This window comes from Emys orbicularis, chromosome 3 (genome assembly GCF_028017835.1).
Source record: "Emys orbicularis isolate rEmyOrb1 chromosome 3, rEmyOrb1.hap1, whole genome shotgun sequence".
NCBI classification, from domain to species: Eukaryota; Metazoa; Chordata; order Testudines; family Emydidae; genus Emys; species Emys orbicularis.
This window is the reverse complement of record NC_088685.1, coordinates 112050158-112069875: the sequence shown is the minus strand read 5'-3', so window position 1 is coordinate 112069875 and position 19718 is coordinate 112050158. Positions and strand designations below refer to the sequence as shown.

General features: G+C 40.5%; 1 protein-coding gene across 1 annotated transcript in view; it reads right to left on the bottom strand.

Annotated features, from left to right (window-relative positions):
• The window catches only part of UTRN (utrophin), a 534032-nt gene that overhangs the window by 447127 nt on the left and 67187 nt on the right, over positions 1–19718 (bottom strand). The window contains exons 3-7 of the mRNA XM_065401441.1: positions 10789–10881; positions 9948–10025; positions 4093–4185; positions 2994–3166; positions 894–1009 (exon numbers count right to left, since the gene is read on the bottom strand). Coding sequence (XP_065257513.1) covers positions 894–1009; positions 2994–3166; positions 4093–4185; positions 9948–10025; positions 10789–10881 — 553 coding nt within the window. The remainder of the gene's footprint in view (positions 1–893; positions 1010–2993; positions 3167–4092; positions 4186–9947; positions 10026–10788; positions 10882–19718) is intronic.

Below are 19718 nucleotides of genomic sequence, written 5' to 3'. Positions count from 1 at the left end.
CTTCTGTCAGTCCCTATGCAGTATAGACAGCAGCAGAAGCTACCAAATCTTGTAAATGAACATACCAGTTTCCTCAGAGCTGCACCAAAACTGTACAGTCCAATCCTTTCCCAATGGAGAGTCAGGCCCCATTATCCTCACTTGTGACAGATACACTGGGTGATGGGTTTTAAAAGCTTTCTCTAGACTGAATCTTACCTTGTACCTGCACCTCTAGGACTGATCACCTAATGCTGTAGAGGCCATCTGCTGATCTATTATGCAGGACATACCTTTGGGAAGCCCAGAGTCCACTCAGAGGGGAGGGGGTTCAACAGAAGTCATAGAAACTTGCTGGCAAGTGCTCCCACAGGTGAAGCACTTAAGCAGTTAATAAGTGGCTACTGCTGTTCAGTGGGCATAGAAAGCAAAGCAGGTTTGTGTACGAGAAGAACTACCCAGTATATGGTACTTAACGTTTTACATCAGCCTGAAAAACGCTTCATTATTTATAGTTTTAACTCCTACACTTTTTGACATGTACAATTATAATCAACTCATACTTCATTACAAAAAAAAAAAAAAGATTGCTAACCAGTTTTTGCTTCTTTCTCTTCCTTAACCAAGGATCCTTTGTTGCATCACTTAATTTTAAATTTAAAAAAATCAGTGAAGACAGATGTCACATATATATATATATATATATATATATATATATATATATATACACACACACACACACACACACACCCCCCTTTATAAGTAGATCTCTCTTCAAAGACAATAGCTGAAGACAACAAGAAGTTACAGTCAAGTTGTTTTCCAGTTGTATTTACATTAAAAGTAAATGAAGTAAATTCTTAACACTTATCTCAAAAATGAATTTATAAGCAAGAGCAAAACAAACATTTTACCTTCAGGATCTAACAATTTTTCTATTCCCAGGTGGTTTTTGGCTATGGTGAAAGCATGTTCTAGTCTCTCAGTTGGGGTCAACTTCGTAACTTTATCCCAACTGAAGAGCTCAGGTCTGAAAGAATAAGGAAAACAAAATCACACATCAGATAGTGTTACAATGCAATTACAGATTTTAAAAAGTGTAACAGATTCCAAGCAGAAAACTATAGTATGTGCACACTAATACTAACAAAATTCTGAACATATTTGACTCACTATCTTTATATCTACATGACTGCAGTTATAGTCTCATCCCATGCCACATAATATATGCTACAACTACTATTTTTGTAGTAACATTTGAAGAGATATAGTCAACTTTAAAAATGTACAAATCTATTATTAAAATATTTATTTTTCAACATTACTGCTGAGTATTTACTTTTTGTATTGCACTCAGTTTGGATAATGAAGGGAAAAAAGTCAGTTTCACTTTTCTTTCTAGTCATTCTGCTTCCAAGTTCAGAGCACTATGATTAGCACAGTGATGCAGTGTTTGAACTGCAAACATCACAGGGACATGAATAATCATTTTCCATTTTAAATACAGAAGTCATGGAAAAAATGGCTATTTGTAAGATTTCTAAAACTTGGTGGAGGAGGGACTGGGTAGGTACTTGCATGCAACTGGAATGAATATAGAGCTGGGGAACAAGACTGAATAGGGAGTTAAAGGTTCTGACATGTAGGAAAAGGTTAAAAAGTTCTAACATTAACATAAATAGGATAAGTTGCAACTAATAGGATTTTAATAATTGACTACAAATATTTGAAGGGTTTAAACAAGAAGGGTTAGAAAGGATTTACAAAATGATACCCCTACGTTTAATGGAATAAAGTAAAAAGAGAAGGAATATTTAAAATAAAATATTCCTAGCTGCCTAATGGATAGTGTGTGTGGGTTTAAAAACAAAAAAACAAAAACAAAAAACACCCACACCATCCATTAGGCAGCTAGGAAGCTGCAATTTTTGCTGATAAGAATTTCACACCACCTATTATTTTTGTTACCCTGTCTCCCCTGAACCCGATCCCAACCTGTTTGCTCATCACATCCAAATGTTATGTCTTGTGTTTTGGATTAGAAGATCGCTGAGGCAAGGACTGTCATTTTCTATAGGTCTGTACAGCACCTGGCACAGTGGAGCTGTGTTCTGGTTGGCCCGCAGGTGCTAGAACTATAAATTTTAAATGAATAATTATAAATTATACTGTGGAATAGCCCATTCTGGGAAATGATGGATCCAGAAACATTTGTGAAGTTTAAAATTACACTGAACTGACCAAAAGCAGAAATATCTGATGAAAGTCATTTTTTTAAATTAGTAATGATTATATCTACAGACTACCAAACACACCTCCCAAAACAAAGAATATGTGATCTTTGCCAAGAGCAGCTTAAACAATACCTCTTAGAAAAAGGGCCAAGGGAGAGAAAAACACCACACTATAAAAACATAAAGAATTGTATTATCCTTTGATTCTTCTGTTAAGTAATGTATGCCAACTCTGTGAGAATAATTACTTTGTGTCTCAAATCACACTTATTCAAAACTAAGAGGGAGCCATGGTGCCTGTATTACTTGTTGATTTGTTTCAAAGTGTTCCTTTATCTACTCACTAGAGATGCTACAAAAAACAAGCTGGACTGGAGCCTTTTTTTCCAAGTGTTTTCAGTTTGGGGGGGAAAGGAGCAAGATGGTCTAACCGCCAAGATATCCTCTCTGTAAAGATGTATTCAGCTTACTTTGTAGTTAATGCATGTCAATTGCAATTTAAAACAATCTCAAGTATTTTTATTTTTTGGTAATTGAAAAGCGAGCAAAGGAATAGTGGGAGTTACAATGTAGCCCTGGCTTTGCCCTCTGCAAGTAAATGCTGGATTGGCAAATTTCCCTCCATTGTTAATGTAACCACATCAACAACAAAAAAGAAATCCCAAAAACCCACCACCAGCGAATCATTTAAACAGTCTAAAAGCTGTTGAACACTCCAAGATGCAGAGGCAACAAGCTGCTTAATTGTGCAGCTGTCTAACGATCTAATAGGTCACTTACTTGTGTCTGTGGATCACAGCATTAAAGGCAAGCCCATCGGTCCAGCTTGTGGTAAAGTTCAGAACATTGACCTGACTGTAAGGCCTTGTGGATTGCCGAACCCAGCTCAGTAGGATTTTCTCACTGTTTGTCTGCTGCAAGTTTGACATTATGTCCTTCATGACATCTTTCACCTGCAGAAAGCAAATAATCAGTAACAACTACAATTTTACATATGTGTTAACTGTTGATCTGCCAAACCACCATTTAAGCTGAGTTGTTGCACAAACTGGTATCGGAGTTCAAAACACTGTTTTCACTAAACACAACAGGTCAGCTGCAGACGGTGCAGCTGAGGAAGGGAGCCTTTAAGGCACTTTGCACCCTCCTGATCAAGGGCAGCTGTGTGGGCAGAATGGGACCCTAGTGTAACATTCCAGGACTGCTAAATTACAACAGCATCCCCAGTGCTGCCCAGGCTTGCATGACAGGGCATACACTATGGCTCCGCCTCCTCCTGTCCTTGGTTCTACCCCAAGCATATCTCCCTATACTGGGCCTTGTAGGGGGGCAATCATTCCACATGGGGAATTCTCCTGAGCCTCTTGCACGCCATTTGCTGCTTTTATAGGATGCCTAAGCAGGGGCTAAAGTCCCTCCCAAAGTATCCAATTCTCCTCTCACTCATGTTGGTGTAAATCATGAGTAACTGCATTAAAGTCAGTGGAACTACTTTGGTGAGACACTAAAACCAGGCCACAATTACAGTATCATGGCCATTCTGCTAGAACACTTTAAAAATACCTTGCAAGTAGATCTGTACAGAAAGCTTGTGAAAAGAATAAAAATGTAATTCTTTAGTCTTCCTTTAAAATGTTTCTGTGTGGTAACACTAAGAACAGAACCAATTGACTGAGCACAACTGGACACACAATTAGAAAGTGCATTGTGGGATTCAGCCAACAGAAGAGGTCAGAAACTAAACTCCGGCCTACACCAATTACAAACTCAAAAGAAGCGATGTTTTCCACACTAGAGGATAAAGAAAGGTTTGTAAGAATTCAAAAAGATCAATGTGGAAATTCCTGGAAAGAGACCGACCTCCCCAAAGCTTCCTTACCTGCCAGTGCAAGATGATACTCCACAGTAATCCCAGCGTCAGTTTGTGATTTCCATCAACAATGTCAGTCCCTCCTATATTCACCAATTCCACCTGGAGACATTAAATCAACTAAGTCAATCAACATTTCTCACCAAGGATTTGAGTATCCTCCCATTTTCTTATCTACCAACCAGCCACTAGCAAATGAACAGATGGAAATTTCCACAAAATTAAATGTAAGCAGAGATTTTTGCAGAGAGCAATTTACTCGAATTTGTCATGAAGGCAATTAGAAGCAAAATACATAGGCAACAGAGTAAGGGTTCAATCCCAACCAGCAATATATGGGGATACAAAAATCAACCAATACACAGGCAAACATGCAGTAACTGGTCTGCTTTGCAAGGTAAGAGGTAATCCTAAATACTATAGGGCATTACAGAGCCATGAAAGTGTCATAATTACAAACAACTTTAGTTTTCAGATTGACCCAGGAGCCACACATGACAAGCTTTGTATGTGGTACAAGAGTCCAGGGGAGAATCAGTTTGGATTCGTTTTAACTGAAGAAGTTTAATGAGGGCTCAACTCAACAAAAATTATATGTATGGCGTGTTGGTGAGGATTTATTTAATTTTTCAGGAGGGGCTGCCAGGGGGAAAATGACATTGGTTTCATCTTTCTTTTTAAATTTCCTTATTCACTAATGAGCTCTGCTTTTTCTTGAAATTTCCCCTCTTATTTTAACTTGACCTCATCACTTATGGAAGCTTTTGAACTCATCTTCATTTCTATTTTACACTATGAAACGTAAAGCTTTTGAAACAAACTCAGCTCTTACTCCTTTTTTCACAAGAGAGTACAAAAGTGAGTCAGATTCCACAGTTTTTCCTCAGAGGGTTGAATAAAGGGATGGAGCAATGAAAAGAGCCAACTGCCTCAGACCTAGAAAGCTTTGTGTAATGCCAAGGTAGCATTATCTTTTAAAGTTAAGCAGTCCATAAACGAGGTCTGTAAGATGTCTTAATGGGAAGAAATCTGAATTGATAACTAATGTAGGGAAGCCAGAACTAGAGACTGGAAATTTTTGTTTTGGGTTACGAGCTCTCCAAATCCAAAATGGACAATGAGATAGCCATACCTACAGCAGCAAATCTAGAGGCTATAGAAGAAAGGCAATTAAGATGACTATGGTGCTATTCCCAAAGGCAACACCACATCCACTGCAATATCAAGCACTCGGTGGAAGAACTCAGATTATGCCTGGGTTGAGGCACTTCATAAAGCACATATACATATATGTCAGGTGCAGCAGCAATTTTTTCCTCAATGCAGAATGGGGGTCATTAAGCTGGCAGAATGAATGTGAACAGAGAAGGAAAACAAACTCCATTCTGCCTTACATGGTTATTCTGATACAACAGTGAATCTCTTTCCTACTATCTCATCAGATAAAGCATGTTTTGTTCAACATCTTTATTAATGATCTGGATGATGGGATGGATTGCACCCTCAGCAAGTTCGCAGATGACACTAAGCTGGGGGGAAGAGGTAGATACACTGGAGGGTAGGGATAGGGTCCAGAGTGACCTAGACAAATTGGAGCATTGGGCCAAAAGAAATCTGATGAGGTTCAACAAGGACAAGTGGAGAGTCCTTCACTTAGGATGGAAGAATCCGATGCACCGCTACAGGCTGGGGACCGACTGGCTAAGCAGCAGTTCTGCAGAAAAGGACCTGGGGATTACAGTGGATAAGAAGCTGGGTATGAGTCAGCAGTGTGCCCTTGTTGCCAAGAAGGCTAACGGCATATTGAGCTGCATTAGTAGGAGCATTGCCAGCAGATCAAGGGAAGTGATTATTATAGGCCACATCTGGAATATTGCGTCCAGTTCTGGGGCCCCCGCTACAGAAAGGATGTGGACAAATTGGAGAAAGCCCAGCGGAGGGCAACAAACATGATCAGGGGGCTGGGGCACATGACTTATGAGGGGAGGCTGAGGGAACTGGGATTGTTTAGTCTGCAGAAGAGAAGAATGAGGAGGGGATCAGCAGTCTTCAACTACCTGAAGGAGGGTTCCAAAGAGGATGGAGTTCAGCTGGTTCTCAGTGGTGGCAGATGACAGAACAAGGAGTAATGGTCTCAAGTTGCAGTGGGGGAAGTTTAGGTTGGATATTAGGAAACACTATTTCACTAGGAGGGTGGTGAAGCACTGGAATGGGTTACCTAGGGAGGTGGTGGAATCGCCATCCTTAGAGGTTTTTAAGGCCCAGCTTGACAAAGCCCTGGCTGGGATTATTTAGTTGGTGTTTTGTCCTGCTTTGAGCAGGTGGTTGTTCTAGATGACCTCCTGAGGTCTCTTCCAACCCTAATCTTCTATGATAAGATGGGGTACTAGTTGGTGTCTGCTATAAATCACACTAGGGAACCAGCTCCTTATGCTCCTATCTATAATGTGTAGGGAATAAAAAGCTGCATGAACATGTGAGACGGGACTTCAAGTTAAGTGACACGTGCTGGAAGGTAATATAATTTATGCCAATGATTAAAGGATTAGAGAACATGATTTATAGTGACAGACTCAATGAGCTCAATCTATTTATCTTAATAAAGAGAAGGTTAAAGGGATGATTTGATTACAGCGTATAACTACCTATTTGGGAAACAAATTTGATAACAGGCTCTTCAATCTACCAGAGAAAGATATAACCCAATCCAATGGCTGGAAGTTGAAGCTAGACAAATTCAGGATGGAAATAAGGTGTACATTTTTAAAGGTGGGGGTAATTAATCATTGGAACAATTTACTAAGGGCCATGACAGATTCTCTATCACTGGAAATTTTTAAATCAAGAATGGATGTTTTCCTAAAAGATATGTTCTAGGAATTATTTTGGAGAAGCTCTATGGCCTATGTTACACAGGAGGTCAAACTAAATTATCAGAATAGTCCCTTCTGTCCTTGCAATCTCTGAATAATCACCAATAATAAAGATTCTGCAGTCTGCCCCCGTGTAACTCCACTGAATTCAACTAGTGCCGAGTGTCACCCTTTCAACCGATCTTTTTATTTGTTAGAAGAATGAAACTGACATGGAATCACTGGGGCAGACATGGAACCCCACAATCCAGAGTCACTTTTCACGTAGACACACATTTTAAAGCAGCAGAAACTTATGTTTTTGGAGAGACAGTGAGGAAGGCAATGGGATGGGAAAGGATCCTCTTCCAATCTCTACATTAAAACATACAGAATATTCTTATGGCCCAGTCTGTAAATGCTGGGCACATGCTCCCTCGAGACTCACAAAAGTTACACAGGAAGAGAGAGAAAATAGTCACCAACACAGATCATTTAACCATAACACTGGAAAGAAAAGTAGGATGAAAACACATTATAATGGAAGTACTCCAAATGCAGTCTGCTGACAATTATTTTGCAAAAGGTGTGATTTAATCTGAGTGGAGAAGGAAAGGCCCTGAGAACACATAACAGAAATGCTTATGGTTTTGGAACCTGTGTGATTATAGACAACTCTTTCTATATCCTCTCTGTATCTGTACCAAATCCTACGTCCAACCCTGTAACTACACTTTATGAAAACCACTCCATGTTCTGATCTTCAAATAGCTTTTTTTTATCATCATAATCTAAACTATTATGCTCACATAAGTGAACTGACGTCACAGCAATCACTGTAAATTTTGACACCTAGTACTCACTTGTTCCTTAGAACATATTTTTTTAAATGCTCAATACTAATTCTTTCAAAAGTTATTGATATTTTATAGCCCCTAAGCTCCCAGGTAAAAGGGAAGTAATCACATTCAATAGCACTCCTTCCTCCTTTATCTTAAAAAACTCTTAATATTTCTGAGCACCTGGTGTAAACCATGTGCAGAATCTTCATAGCAGTCAGCAGACTAATGCTATCCACACATTTCCAAAACTACAGATCTTGGCAGATCAAGGAAGAACCAATAAATCACTCAGTAGTTTAACTCAATCCCATTACTTTCATAAAATAAACCAAATTAATTTCAGGCTAGAAAGGCTCATTACTTATCCTTAGAAAAGCAAATAAGTGTGTGCACAGTAAGTCAGAGAAGAATAAATCCTTGCTTGCTTCAAGTCACTTCCTAGTAATAGGATTTTAGTCCAGCAATACAAAAGGGGAAAGTGCTCAGTAATATACAGCAGTTTCACAACATCGTTTGATCAGCAGTATATAAATACACTGGAACTTAATTACAATAAACTCAGACACACTGTAGTAAAACACACTGAAGCTGACGGTTATTCCTGAATTATTTCAATCCTGCCACATGCAAAACAGCAATTCTGATTAGAAAAAAAAAATGTATGCTTATGAAACTGTTCTGTGAAGAAAAAAAATACAATTGCTTCACTAGAAGATTACAATATAATGTAAACAGTTGTCAAAAATTTTTTTTAAAAATCTTGTTTTCCTTAAAGCTGTACTGTTCATTTTTGATCAGCTACTGAAGATTTAAAAGCCTGGGACAACTCATTAAAGACCTGAACCAAAACTCATGTAGTCAATGAAAAGACTCCTAATGGGCACTTTGGGTCAGGCCTTAAAGCAGGGGTTCTCAACCTTTTCCAAATCAAGGCCCACTTAGGAAGTTTTTGGGGTTTTGTAAAGTTGAAGGCCCCACCCCAAAAAATCTGAGTGGGTGGCATTGCAACCTGGTGCACAGGGTCACAATGCCACTAAAATTTGACCCTCCAGGCCAAATGTGAGTGAGTGGTACTGCAACCCCACGCATAAGGTCACAACGCCACTCACTCAAATTTGGCCTGTACACCCCTTCGTCATGAGTGGCATTGTGACTTGGCACTTGCCCTCCTCTACCCCTTTTACTGTAAGTACTAATTTACCGGAAGGCTTGCTGTGCTCCCCTGCCCCCCCCCCAAAAAAAAGTTTGACACCCCCTCAACCCTGAGAATCTCTGCCCTAAAGGAATATATATAGATTCCTGCTGCATCTTCATCTGAGGAGCCTTCTATTTATCCTTTGGTTTGTTGAGTTAGGAAGTTTTGCAACAAATGTTTTAACAGATGTTTTCTAAAATTACTATCTAAAAGTATTGTATGTATTGCAGCAATGAAAAGAGCAGAGCCGAACTGTGCTAGGAACTGCACAAATTATAGAAACATACTCCCTGCTCCAGAGAATTAACAATCAAAGGCTCCAATCCCACGAACATTCAAGCATATGCTTAAATTTAAATATATTGTATTTTTAATTTTAAATAATATCTACCATGTGTTCTTTCTAAGGCCTGATGGCATTAGACCAATTGAGGACTGATCAAACTACTCTTCAGAACATTTCTACTGGCTGAATCATAGAGATTTCTAAAGGAGCCATATGTGCCATATATGGCTTATATGCCAAAGGTCTGGTGAAGTAGTGCTCAAATACTACTATCATGAGTGCATCTAAGAAACTATATTAGATTAAATAATATTGATTTAATAACATACATCGACTAGAAGTGATAGTGACTTACAAGTGGCAAATAATGAGAGGTGAAAATGCAAAACAGATTAACCCACACAGAGAACAAATGCCTATAACCAAAGCATTCAGTTACTCTTCATCAAAATCTCATCCAAAACTATATCATTTTGGTAACATATTGCTTGCATTTAATTATTTCACAAGAACATGAGACAGTTGAAAACACGGACCACATCAATTGCTCATAGTTTTCACTGTCTGCTGGCATTTTTATTTGCTGTGTGCAGTAGGTTTATGATCTGCAATTCCAAGCCACTTATCTTAGAAGACTTAGTAAACCAAACTGACCTCAAAAAATATTTTAAGTAACAATATAAGCTTACGCTGTTCTGATGTAAAACTTGCAGTACTCTGTTGACATTATTTAGGGCATGTACTCTTGTAGAACCACGTTCTTTGGGCTAAAAATAAAAATACAAAGTTACATTTTGTTCATGTCAAAACACTTGACTACAGTTGAAAACAAAACAAACAGAAAAAAGGAAATTTGTCATTTTATAGTGTTATTTTTATAAAGAAAAACAGAAAAATAAGGAAAACTACAGAAATTAAAGAGGTTTTTTTACTGAATTAACTATGTAAAAGAGTAACACTCAATACAATATTTCTTATATGTTGAAACAAACCTCAGTTTCAGACTGTTTCAAATTTATTTTACACAAATTTCACAATTTTTAAATTTTCAGTGTGCTGCAGAATTTTGTAGTGGCAACGTAACTGCCTTGTGGAAGTTCCCAAGGGGAAAGGTGAACCTTTTGGAAATTTGACAGAGCAGCTGGGGTTATTGGCTCCTGGAAAGGAACAAGAGGCAATTTGTTGTTTTGGCACCCAGAAGTCAAATGAGGCCTTGAGCACTGGGGATAGGCCGCACTTTCTCTTTTTTCACACGCTACTTTGGGTAGGGGCAGAGAGAACTTAAAATTCAAGGCCTGTGGGGCTATTGGTGCGAGGATCCAATTGCAGGATCATAAAGCTTAACGTGTAGTGCCACAAATGGGTATCAAAGCATGAAAGACTCTCCCTTTTGTGATGCCTTACAACTTCAATGGGCTTTAGATCAGGGCCAAAGTTACATGCACTACATGTGGGGGGGATGTTTGTATTTAGCAAGCAGAGGTCAGATGATTAGCTTCCTTCACAATCACTAATTAATACTTTTCTTACCAATGGATTTCCTGTGAGCCCTTCTAGAAGATCCAAGAGCTTCCTTCCATCCTTGAGCTCTGTGAACATATCCTTAATTGGTGGCTTCCGACTCTACAGGAAAAAAATAAAATGGAAACAAAATGAGGGTTTATTTCAGCAACAAAAGCCTCTTTAAAATTAGAGAAATTTTAATTTTGCATCATATTTTCAATTCATGGTTATTGTAATAAAGGAAAAAAGGAGAGTCCCACAATTCTGAGTTGTGACCATCCTCCACAGATGAAAATTCTTTCCTTACCTTTTTGCTTTCTCCTTCACTGTAAATCAACAGCCTAATATCAATACTCTCTGAGCACCTCCAGCTCCTCCTAACTTTAATGTAGGTGCTTTAACGTCCCGTGGGGGTGGGGGGGAAGAGGGACACATGCTATACTTTTGGCGATTTCTTTGAGAAGGAATGTTCTGTTCTGGCTATACCTACGTCAGAACCAAGATTATGGACACATTAAAGGAGAGAGGGAAACAGATTCTCAACAAGATTCTTGGCTAAATTCTCTTGGTGGTGTTGCTTTTCATTCTGGGGCTGATCTAAAGCTCACTGAAGTCACTGGGAGTCTTACTGTTGTCTTCAATGGGCTTTGAATTGAGTCCTTAGGAAGGAACAACACTTCTGTCCAGAGTAGTGGACTAGAACATGCAGAAATTGAGATTTCCATTAATATTTTGAAACTGCTCCCTTATTTTCCCCAGCCATGTATTCATTTTCATGGAAAAAAGTACAGGAACAGAATTGCCCAAGCTCAACTACAGACTCCCAGTAACCATTTCTATTGAAATGGGCCCATAATTGGTGCAAGTTACATAGCAGTATGGTAATATCAAACTTTTCCTATACCTTCCTTTAGTCTTATTATCCATGGATCCAATCTCAGAGTCTATGGAAATGGGACTGGAAAAAACACAGGCAGCCAGTAGCCAGATTAGTGGGTTACATTCATCTACTGGCTGTGTGATACGCAGTTGAGTGCCAGACTGGAGAACAAAATAATTCCAAAAGGTTCCTAATGTCCATAGCATTTCAGAATTTCACTACACTATCCCCTTAATTATATGCCACTCTTTTTCAGAAAGCAAAACTGGTTAATTTACACAGTTATGTCAAGTAGTTGTGCTATTACAACCTTCACTATCCTGGCTCCTCTTTCTCTAATGACAGTTTTATAAAGAGACAAGAATTGCAGAGTTCTGCTAATATATTAAACCAGAAAAAGCAGAACTCACATTTTGTAACGTCAACACAATCGCAAAATGGGATTATTTCCATGTGACCCAATGCAGCCATTTTTTTTTTTTAATAATGTTTATTGTTTCAAAGCTACCTTTTGGTTTCAAAACTTAAAACCTTAGTTAGAGCAACAGCTGCCAGAAAGGTCGGATACTATTAAAAGAATTAATATAGAATCAAAGTTAAGCTATTTCAGTCACTGAACCACATTGTGATCTCATTTACATCAGCATAATTGGAATCAAATTGCAGCCCCCAATTTTAACTGAAACCATCTGAACAAAAATGGTAAGGATGCTCATGTAACTGACACCGCTCAATGGTCTTTCTTTTTTTTTTTTTTTTTTTTTTTTTTTTAAGAATAAAGTAGCAACCATCCAAGGTTTCTGACATTAAATTAATGCAATAAACTTTTCTGGCAGAAGGGTTACTAGTCAATTACTGTCACAATCTATAAAAAAAGCGTGTAGAGAGTGTATATGTACACACAAGTCTAGGATAGAGAGAGCAATGCAATTGACAGACTATAATTCCAAACAGAGTAAGTATGAGATAAGGTGCACAAATTAGAGTTTATGAGCAGGAACATTACATATCACTATTTAATAAGTGTAACAATATCCTTCCAAGCATGGTAAGAATAGCACATATGCACACTATTTGCATATGCTTTTCAGGTGATGTAGATATCCTACAGTTCAACCCCAATCTTTAAACCTGGCCTGGGATGGCAGAATGGGAGAACGGAGAAGCTGGAATTTCTTGGGTACTCCCACACCATGTGGTATGCCATGGGAGCAGCTGAGCCATCACAAATTACCTCTCTCACAAATACCAGCATGTAAGCCAACTTAATTTGGGATTGGATCAAGGGATAGGTGATGGGGTCATGGCAATTAAGGTGCACGAGTCACCTGACCATGAGGGGCCAAAGGAAGCTTGACTATTTGGAGGAAGCCTCAAGTCCTCAGTATAAAAGCAAGTACCTGCTGATGTGTGTGTAAATGGTTGGGCTAGGGGCTACTACAGAGTCTACCCCTGCCCAGGTGCTAAACGGCAGAACCTAAGGTGCCAGATTTGTGGCCATGGGGAAAGGAAGAGAGTAGGGAAGTTCATATTCCAAAAGTCCAAGGATTTATTTCCCTCAGGAATCTGTTGTCGTTAGTTTGATGCACTGATAAAAGTTTCCTACAACCTTGCCAAATGTCTTACAGAAAGGAGAACAAGTATTCTATTTTGTGTCCACAGTTATAGGCTTGAGCTATGTGTGCATCACCCAAGAATATGCATTCCTCTTCATATTAGTGGCTACCAAACACATAGAGATTCACAGAGATCTATAAAATGTGCAGAGACTGAAATACCAATATCAAATATCCTGACATGGATTTTGATAAATAGACCACAAGCAACTTTTCTGTCTCTGCTGTGGGATTGTAGCAGTTTTGTTGGAAAGGATAAAAAGATCTTCATTGTGCTATATTACATTTAGGAGGTTTGGGACATATACCATCTGATTTTTTCCCACTTGGATGTTTTATTTCTCATTTTAAGAAAATAAACCTGATGATTTCCTGCTCTGAGACATTTTGTTGTGCAGGTCATGATATGTTCAATCTACAAGTAACATTCCACGTACTGTACTGCTGGAAAAAGTTTCGATCTGCTTTCTCAAGAGAATGGTTTTATTTCACTGGCATCAGAGCAACACTTTCTTCTGCCAGTTTAAACAGCCATCAAAAGAGCTTTAGATTATTTCTGAAATTTAAACTACTCATTTCTACTTTATTACAGCATTCATTATCCTAAAAACAAACAGACAGATAAAGCAATGTTAAAAACTCTAGATTTTGTAGAAAACTTCCAGAGAAAACAATGCACAGTACTGGGATGAGAGTTAGGGTCAGATTATAAAATAATAAAGGTTTGTAAGTACTTTGTTAGGTTGCCATCCAATATGCCTTGGGAATTATTTTTTCCTTTTTCCCCCCCAAAATATATAGTCATAGGTCCAAGTTTCTGATATAATTCACTATTTTGTAAATTTTGCTGAGCACTTTGGATCCTTGTAGGAAAGACTACATAAATGTTATTTTTATGGCAATGTGTTAATGGCCAGATACAAAGCCCCAGGAAATCAATAGAATAACTGTCTCCCAATTACTCCAATAGACTTCAGATCAGGACTTTAAAAAAAATAAAAATAAAAAATCTGCAATCTTACCATTCTGAACTGATGTATTTTAAATTCACTTTTCTCGGGTGTAAGTAACTACACAAGGGCAAAGCAATGGAGGCCCAGTGTCTACTGATATCCCACAAAACAGTCATTTTATCACTGAAGAGATCTGATCAAAACTGAGGTACTAAACACTATTAAAGTGACAATCAGACAAATTATACCAGGACCTGAAGCAAGAGGCAAGGGCAAACACATCAGGCCATCAGCCAGGAAGTGAGAGAAAATGAAAGGAGGAAAAGGAGACCAGAAGAAACAAATTTAATAGGTTATAAAATGAAAAATGGTTACTCACCAAATAACAGAATCAGATGAGAAGTTTTAAGGGACACTATCATTTGAAAGCTACTTAACAGACAAAAATTAGTAGATTCAACTACTACATTTAGGGTGACCAGACGTCCCAAAATTTAACCCTTTGTCCAGCGTCCCGATCAATGTACACTCAGGATGCCGTTTGTTCTGATAGTCAGGTGAGGAGGCGAGCGGCGAGCCAGCAGCAGGTGCGGGTTAAGGAGGCGAGTGGCAGGCAGGCGGGGCAGAGGGGGTGAGGAGACAGGCGGGGCATGGGGGTCGCACGGCAGGTGTGGGGCTGGGGCAAGGGAGTGAGGAGGCAAGGAGCAGGCAGGTGTGCGGGATGAGGAGGCTGGCGGGGGTCTCCGTCCCCCCACCCAGCATACCCCCCGAATCCCGACTCCTGGCTATCGCTGAGCAAAGCTGGAGACACGGGAAAGGCATCCCCACTGTTTTTGCACCGAGGGGGGGTGGGGGGGGAGAGATGCCCCACAGAGGTAATAGCTGCATCCCTACTGGCAGGGCATGCGCAGACTGGCCCACCTAACTCACCGCGGAGCCTGGTAGAAGAGGCGCCCAACCACACCGGGGGCAGGGCTGCAGAGGCTGCTGCTGCAGCCCTACATGTGCTTATTCCACCCAGGGCAGGCCGCAAGCTGCTGCCCAGGTCACTTACCCACACTGGCAAGCAGAGGCTGCACCTGGGGGGGCGTGCACCTGACTCAGCACAGTGTGAGCGCCCCGCACACAACAGCCTTGCTGCTAGGTCCAACTCCCCGACCCCAGCCATTCCTAAGGTGCACAAATCGCATGGCCTTAACTCCTCCAATGGGAATCCAGACGCTGCCTCTCTGGGCACATGGGGCTGCTCTAAAGGGAGCCAGAGTTTTCAGAAATCAGCCCCTTCCCTAGAATTATTTTACTGCAACAGGAGACTCCATACTCACAACTGACAAGCAAACTCCTGCTGTCTCCTTCTGAATGCTCCATTCCAGAGGGAGGGCTCCAAGGGTGCTTCAGTTACTGCCCTGGCCTCAGTGGAGTCACTCCAGTTGTGCACTGGTGTAAACGAGGGTAGAATCTGAAGTTTCAGAGGTGGATGCTGCCTCAGCCTCTAGTTGATTCCCCAGCCTAGGCAGAGCGCGGGGTTTGTGATGAAAGACAAATCACCACACTGAAGAGGTGAGATCAGAAGTTACAAGTGGAGGGGTCCTTACCGACTCCTAGAAAGTCCTCCCCAGTGAAGGTAAATATTTCTAACACACTGCCCGGACCTCTGGGGTGTGACTGTCGGCAGTAGGGATTTGCTCTGTGGGTTTGGCTTGTGCAACTGACTCAAGATATTTAGGGCCAAATCCTGATACACAATCTTCCCTTGGGTAGTAACCTGCCACCATGATTAGGTTCCCAGAGTATACTGTGATTTGGAAACAATATAGCAGAGGTGGCCAAACTGTGGCTCGCGAGCCACCTGTGGCTCTTTTAACATTAAAGTGTAGCTCTCAGAGCCCCCAACAGCTCCTCTCCGCCATTCTCCACCTACCAGACTCAGGGTGGTGCTCAGGACCTCAGTCTGCAGCGGGGTGGTGGGGTAGGGGCTTCTGCCCATCAGGGAGGAGGGTCTTGGGGCTTCTACCCCATGGGGCGCACCTGCTGAAACCCCGACAGGCACGCCCCGTCTCTCAAGTTTCTGAAGATTGTCATATGCAGCTCGGAGGTCAGTAAGTTTGGCCACCCCAGCAATATAGCCTGCTCAAATCCATGCACAGCTCAAGGACACCAAGAGGGGACATGGCTAAGGGGAAGGGGAAGGAAAGGGTGTATTAAGGGAAAGCCAGGACTCTCTATGGGCCTGCCCCAAAACCCATTCAAGGGATCATCATTAATCACTTGTATTGTCTCCTTGCGGGGGGCGGCGTGGCAGGGGAGTGAGGACGTGAGCGGCAGGCAGGCAGGGACACAGCAAGCCAGCAGCAGGCGGGGGGGAGGGAGGGGGAGGTGGGATGTGGGGGCAAGGAGGCCCCAGAAGAATGGGAGCAGGGCTGACAGAGCCCCAATGTGTCCCGATATTTTACTGTTGCAATCTGGTCACCCTAATTACATTGGCCCCAAATCCTCCTGACAATTGTTGTGGCTTTACAAACACATTTTTATTCTTTTTCTCTCTCCTTATTGCTGAGTGAAAGACACACACACACACAAGGGAAACTAACAGAATGGCTGTACAAGGGGAAAGATTAAGCTGACTGTACACAAGAGGCACAAAGTCACAAACAGAAAAAATAAAGATTTTTCCTCTAATCTCTCATTATGTAACACATAATAATAGCAAGTAAATGCATATCACTTTAAGTCAATAATGTCCTTTTAAACAGTAGACACTATCAAAACAGCAAAAATTAGTGAAGGAACAGTGCAGGTGCAAGAGAGGGAGAAAATATGACTCATATTGGGTGCCCAACTTGAGACACATAAAGGAGCCTGATTTTTAAAGTGCAAGCACTCAGCAATTCTGAAAACCTGGCTTCTTTAAGGTGTCAGTTTAAGCATCCAAAAATTGAGGCAACCAAAAACACTAATGAAATATGAAAATTTAGGCCCACTGTGTGCTGAAAACATTGAACTGACACACATTTCCCCTTCTCATGTTACATCTCTGAACCATTCAAGTTCTCTCTGTTGACTGAAATAAAAGACAAAACCAGTCTGGAATATGGCCTAGTGAGAAGTCTCATTGATTACATCTATCCCATCAGATATTGCTACCGGGTTCATCACTACTGCAGTGGAACATCTTAAAACGTTTATTCTGCTCTAGATCAGAGACCCAAAAACTGACCTAGATATTTCTTTTATCCCTACTTTAACGAACAAGAATGGACATTTTCTATCTTAACTGTACTATAATAATTTCACATCAATGCCACCTTAATCCCACTCCCTCAGGCTGCAAGTTTGATGCTGTGCCTCCTTGTAGCTCTCCCCAGAATTTCACCCCATGGTTTCTAAACTTGATAGGATACTCAACGGGCAGCCAGTGAAGTGATGGACGCACCAGAAGGATCTGTTCTGAATGAAGTGTGCTGTTCAGCAGACAAGTTGAGGGCTGCACGCTTCATCAGGTGGAGTTTGCTTTACAGTCACTAGCTGCATTTTAAGGTATTGCATATTGGTCAAACCTGGAGGTCGTAAATGCATGCGTCACGGACTCATCTTACCTCTGACACGATAGGCCAAAGTCTCTTGGAAAGCTGGAAGTCATTTTGGGTGCTGTTGCTCTCTGGGTATCTAAAATTCAGCAGGATTTTTTTCTAGGCTACAAACCACTTGGAGAATGGTGGTTCAGACACGCTCTCTTGAAGGTGATGTTTTATTGGCTGATTTTTAAAAAGTGTTTCCCTTTATGCACAAGCATCATTGCCATCTTGCCTCAGATTAGGCATCTACTTTTCATCCAGGAGTTGATCTCATTCAGGTGCTGCAACAGTAATAAGAGATACCCAGCTATCTCTTTCCTGCATTTCAAAACATGCATTGCTGGTTTAGAGATAGATGTTGAAGAATACAGGGAAAGAATGAGGCTTTGCAGAACTCTACAGAGGAAAGCTCCACAAGCAAAGGTGCTGCTGCCTACCACAAACGCCCTGGGTACTATTCATCAATAAGGAGCAGAACCACCATGCTGTGTTTACTCCTGCCAGGTTTCTGAGCAGAACTTCACAGTAGCCAGTGTTAAGTGCTACAGAGAAATAGAGCAGAACAAGGATGGAAGTTTGCTAGTTAATCATATAAAGAAGCACCACTCATATTGTTTTGAGCCATATGACATATAACCAGGTTAGCTGAGAACACATGTAGCTTGAGACAACTTTTAACTAGTTTCTCAATTACCTTCTTAGAACTGAGTGACTGGACACAAGTCAGTAATTGCAAGGTCAGTTACCTCAAGCATCAGTTTCATGCATACCAGTGAGACTGTTCCCTGTTTAGAGGAGGGAAGTAGGCAGCAGTCTTTAAAAGAAGCCCTCTCTCTCTGTGAGCAGCAAGCCCAGATGCTCTTGGCCATCATTCACCAGCCAGAGCGGATGTGGGTCAGTGTCAGATAGTGAATCAAATTTCCTTCAGTGTATCTAGGATTACTTGTTGTGCAAATGGGTTGAATTTTCTAAAGGAGGGTGCTGCACCATTAGATCAGTGTGGAGCTATGCTAAGTGTTCCTCACCCCTGAAATTTATAGGATATAAAATAAGATCTGGCCCACTGAAAGTTAAGTCATCTTATACTACTAACAGCTCTCAGATAATCCACTTACACCCATAAGCTTCTACTGTTAGCTTGCAAATCTGTGCAGTTTTATTAGAACAAGTGACTTTTGTTGTATTTTGCAATTAAATATCCTTAAGTTTCCATTTATTACTAATAGAGAAATATTTCAAATTCAATTATGATGAAATAAGAAGGTTCACGAATTCTCATTAAGAGATTTCCTTTTTCTTGGTTCTTGCTTAGTTTATTTTATGTTACAGGCACTGTGCAATTTATTCTGTTTTTACAACCTCAACTGTTTGCACTCTGTGTTTTACTTGTAATGCATGTTAGTTTATAAACAAAATCAACCCAGAATCATAAAAATCTGTAAACAAAAGCCACTGTAATATATTGGATAAGTAGTGCCTGGTCACTTTTAGCAGAATTACTTGTAGGAGAGAACTTAACATGCTCTCCCTTTCTCATTAAATGAATTGAGGATAGCTTGTAATAAAACTATTTTAGTAAGAGTGTGTCAAAATGGGGGGTAAGGAGGCCTGCAGAAATCCAGCCTCTATTAAAATCCTATGCTTACAGAAACATTAGCAAGAATAGCAGCAACAGAATGAAAGAGTCATGATCCCTGTCAGCTTCACACTGATGCACCTTAGGGGGCACCAGGGAAATGGTATGTGCTAGAAAAGCAAAGGTATAATTCTCCACTAGCAATGTGGGGGAGACTCAAAACAGGTTCCACTGTTTAAAGCAGTGCTGGCAAGAACTATAATAAGCATTAGGTCATCCACACCCTCATGAAGACCAGTCATTTAGTCATTTTCCCAGATATCCTAAGTTACATTGTGAAAAGGTTGGGGATTTTTT